A 3977-nucleotide genomic window follows, 5' to 3' on the forward strand; every position below is an offset into this window, starting at 1 on the left:
TCGTTGTTCACTGGGGATGGATGGATAGATCACTATTAATGCTAATCTGTTAAAGTAGTACTGTGCTTCTGCCAACCCATTCATTGCACAGATGTTGACACTGAGCCCAGGGAATTTAGGGGACTTCACACAAGTCACACAAAGAGTTGGTCAGAACTGGGACTACAACGGACACCTGACTCCATGTCTGTTATTCTGAGTCTCCTGTGCCCTGATGCTGTCAGACTGCTTCTTCCAACGGAGCACAGCTGGACCATCCTGTCTAACAACTTCTTTCTATTGAATGTTCCCTCATTTCCTTGGCAGGAAATCATGGAGAAAAAGAAGGACAGTTTCATGATCCAGAATGAAGAGGCTTCTGTCAAATATTGTGAGGCTGAGCTTAAGCAGCTTTCAGAATCCTTGGTGAAAAGTATTTCAGGAGGCACATTCTTTGTCTCTGGAGGACACAGCCTCTATTTAGAAGCAAGGAACAAGTTTGAACAAGACTATAAACTGGTTCCCAGGAAAGGAGTTAAGGTGAGGAGTAGTAGCATTGGGAAAGAGCAGCAGATTAGAGTCAAAGGGTCTTTGTTGGTTCATTTGGTTGCCAGATCCTGATTTGCACAGAGACAGCTGGTCATGAGGAGGCTGACTTGGAACCCCAGGAGGGTTCTGAGTCTAGTGCTGTTTTTCTGATGAATTGAGTAAGAGTCCAGGAGATCCCAGGTCTGTTGGCTGCCCACTGGTGGGTGAGACAGGTCCTAGATCTAGTAACACTCTACTGAAGGAGAGAGCCACGGCCCAGGGTCTGGGTGCAGGGTCCAGGAGTTCCAGAGCATGTGTTGACCATGGTAGAGCTGTTAGGCTCCTGGATCTGGAGGATTTTGAAGATTGTGTTGGCCTGATATTGGTCCAGGTGGTCTTGAACCCAGCTGGTCCCAGGAATGACATGGCCTGCTAGTGAGTGGACTGGCCCTGTAGACTGAGAGACTCAGGTCTTTTGCACCCGGTATCTTCCCCTGATGTGTCCCAGAGTCTCTGGCTGGAGGGTTTCAGGTCTCAGTCCCCCTGGTGAATGGGACTGTGTCCCTGGCCCTCTGGTAGGCACAGCCATATCCAGAGACAGCTGTGGGCAGGAGATCTGCTGGTGGATGGGGCTGCATGCATGTCTAGTCAGTTGCTTGGCCTGAGGCATCCCAGGACTGGCATCTGTAGACCACTGCATTAGGGCAGGGCTGGGTCTTAGGGCTAATAAGGTAGGGAGAAGGTTCCAAAATGGCGCTCACCAGCACCAGTGTCCAAGTAGTGGAAAGAGCTTCCCAGAATGTCTTCTGCCAGTGTCTATGTCTCCAAGTGAATCTCCAGTTGCCTCCAGCCAATCTGGGAGACTCTCCAGGGTCAGCAGGTAGGTCTGACTCAGGCTCCTATCAAGTTACTGTTTATTCTCTGGGTCCTGGGACATGTGAGATCAACCCACTCCAGTGTTCTTGCCTGGAGAATCCCAGGCGGAGCCTGGTGGGCTGCCGTCTATGGGGTCGCACAGAGTCGGACACGACTGAAGCGACTTGCAGCAGCAGCAGTGTAAGGGCTAAGACTCTTATTTACCCAGGCCCTCTGGGACTCCTGAAAATCAGCTCCACTGGCCTTCCAAGCAAATGCTCCATGCGTGTTTGTAGACATGCACATAATTCTCAGGTTTGTAACCATTTGGGGAGCCTACAAAGGATGGAGAATTTACAGGACACAGTCGGTAGTTTACTGAACAATAATTTCCACAGCAAGACACTACATCTTTTCTACCTGACAAGTCTTTGCTCCTTCTTGATTCCTCAGGCCAACCAGGTCCTCCAGAGCTTCCTGCAGTCACAGGCAGGAGTGGAGGAAGCCATCCTGCAGGCAGACCAGGCCCTCACTGCTGGGGACAAGGCCATGGCAGGTACAGGGGAGGACTGAGCTCTCAGAGGGGAAGGTGGCTCCTGAGTTGTCTTTTGGCAGGTGTGGGAGCAAACACTTCCTGACACCAGAGCTTCCTCTTCTTCCATGGAACCTCTCTGCTACATATGGAAGTAAACGGGGGAGTTTGGGTTGCATGTACTTCCTATCAGTGCTTCCATCATGTGCTGAAGCATGTTGTCTGATGAGGTAGCAGGAACAGTCAGACTCCATCCCACAATAATAAAGCTACTTTATCTCTGAGGAAAGGAGGTGACAGCTCAGCATAAGTCATGTTCTCCCCTCTTTAAAATTCTTGTGAAACAGCTGAGTGTGCCAAGAAGAATGCAGCTGAGAGGGAACAGGAGCTGCTAAGAGAGAAACAGAATGAAAAGGAACAAAACATGGAGGCACAAGAGAGAAGCTTCAAAGAAAACCTGGCCCAACTGCAAGACAAGATGGAAAGGGAAAGAGAAACCCTTCTGAGAGAGCAGGAAATGATGCTGGACCACAAACTGAAGGTAAGTCTACATGGGCCTGGGCAGAGCCTGATGGGGAGACCCTAACTCCTCAGCAATAAAGGGACAGGAATTTGATCTTAAGTCAGATCCCAGAAGGAAATACAAAAACATAGGATTCACTGTAACATCAAACTGTGAATTGGTTTATGTCTGTAAGACTCGGCACCTTCTGTATTGTTCATGTTTGAATGGGACAAATAACATGGCCCAGACTCCCGGACTGCTGTTTATGGTGATTACAGCATCACATTTGTTCACATGTGAATAGGACCTTAGTCTTAGAGTCCTTAGAATTTGGGATACAACCATCAGAGATATGGAATAGTTCCATCTGCTCCTGAAAATTGTGCCTGGTATGAAATACTGGATCCTGAAAGCTGTAAAATTTGCTACATTTGTTTCCTGATCAGATCTCCTGATTCATTTTATACACCTAAACTAAATGCATTCTTTGTCCCTGCCTGGAGGTTGATACCTAGAGTTTGATAGCTAGAAGTGAGTCAGCAGTGCCATTTTGGTGACATGTGTGTGGTCATTCTACCTCAGTGAAACTGACAAATATTTAGAACTCACCTACATGTTCTCCCAAAGTGTATGTTATAAGACTGGAACCTCTCCCTGGAGTAGTTTTCAGACCTGACCTATACCCAACTTCTCTGTACCCAAGAAGATGGTGTTGATGGAACATGGGAAACTCTAAACCCCGGATGCTCTCCCTTCTGTGTTGCAAATGTTTGCAAATATTAGAATAATATAAAAAAAAACATCTAAAGTGTTAGAGAAGTAGACACACATGCATATCAACTGTAGTTGTTTGACGCAAAATGCTGATTTGGGGTATTTTCTAAAAGGTACTCTCCTTTTTACAGATGCAAAAAGAGTCACTCACAGAAGGATTCAAAAAGGAAGCTGAGGCATTAAATAAAGAGATAGAACAACTAAAAGAAGGTATTCGAACAACTGAAAAGTCCTTCAATATTTCAGATGTCCTTGATATGGCGAGCATGGCATTAGTTGCAGTACTCCCTGGGTCTTATAAAGTACTTGGTATGGGACTGAAACTTCTCGGTGATCGTATGAAAGGGGCTGAGAAACCCTCCTAAGTATATTTTGAAAGGCTTCTTATGTTTTAGTAGTGTAACTCTACAGTTCATTTTTAAAATATGTATGTCATGATAGTTTTGTTCAAGAGGAGCTTAAAAACTGATTACCAAAGAATTACTAAAGTTATTACAAAAGTGATTACCAGTGCTTGATATGCAAAAAAAAACCAAACAATTTTGAATGAATTAGTTAATTTTTAAAAATGGAAACAAGTTGGAAGATAATGAATAATTATAGATAAGTTTTAAGAAAAGCAAGAAACAAATGAGAAAAGGAAGAACATTCGCAGTCTATAATAAAGTCTTGGAGATCAACTCTTTAAGTTATAACAAACCCTTGTAAATCAATGAGGAAAGAACAACCAACATATTTTCAAATGGGTAAAAATATACCAACAGAATAAATATGTTTAACTTTATTGATTATAAATGATGTACA

The 3977-nt window shown here is 44.6% G+C and overlaps 1 protein-coding gene across 1 annotated transcript; it reads left to right on the plus strand.

Annotated features, from left to right (window-relative positions):
* Positions 1–306: 306 nt before the first annotated feature.
* Positions 307–3705, plus strand: LOC120859686 (guanylate-binding protein 7-like; the record flags this gene model as incomplete). Its single annotated transcript, XM_040235695.1, has 4 exons — positions 307–519; positions 1816–1918; positions 2242–2435; positions 3305–3705. Coding segments are annotated over 4 exons (744 nt in total), but the record flags the coding sequence as incomplete, so codon positions are not given.
* Between the last annotated feature and the right edge of the window lie 272 nt (positions 3706–3977).

Source organism: Oryx dammah, unplaced genomic scaffold, assembly GCF_014754425.2.
Source record: "Oryx dammah isolate SB20612 unplaced genomic scaffold, SCBI_Odam_1.1 HiC_scaffold_2361, whole genome shotgun sequence".
In the NCBI taxonomy this organism is placed as follows: domain Eukaryota; kingdom Metazoa; phylum Chordata; class Mammalia; order Artiodactyla; family Bovidae; genus Oryx; species Oryx dammah.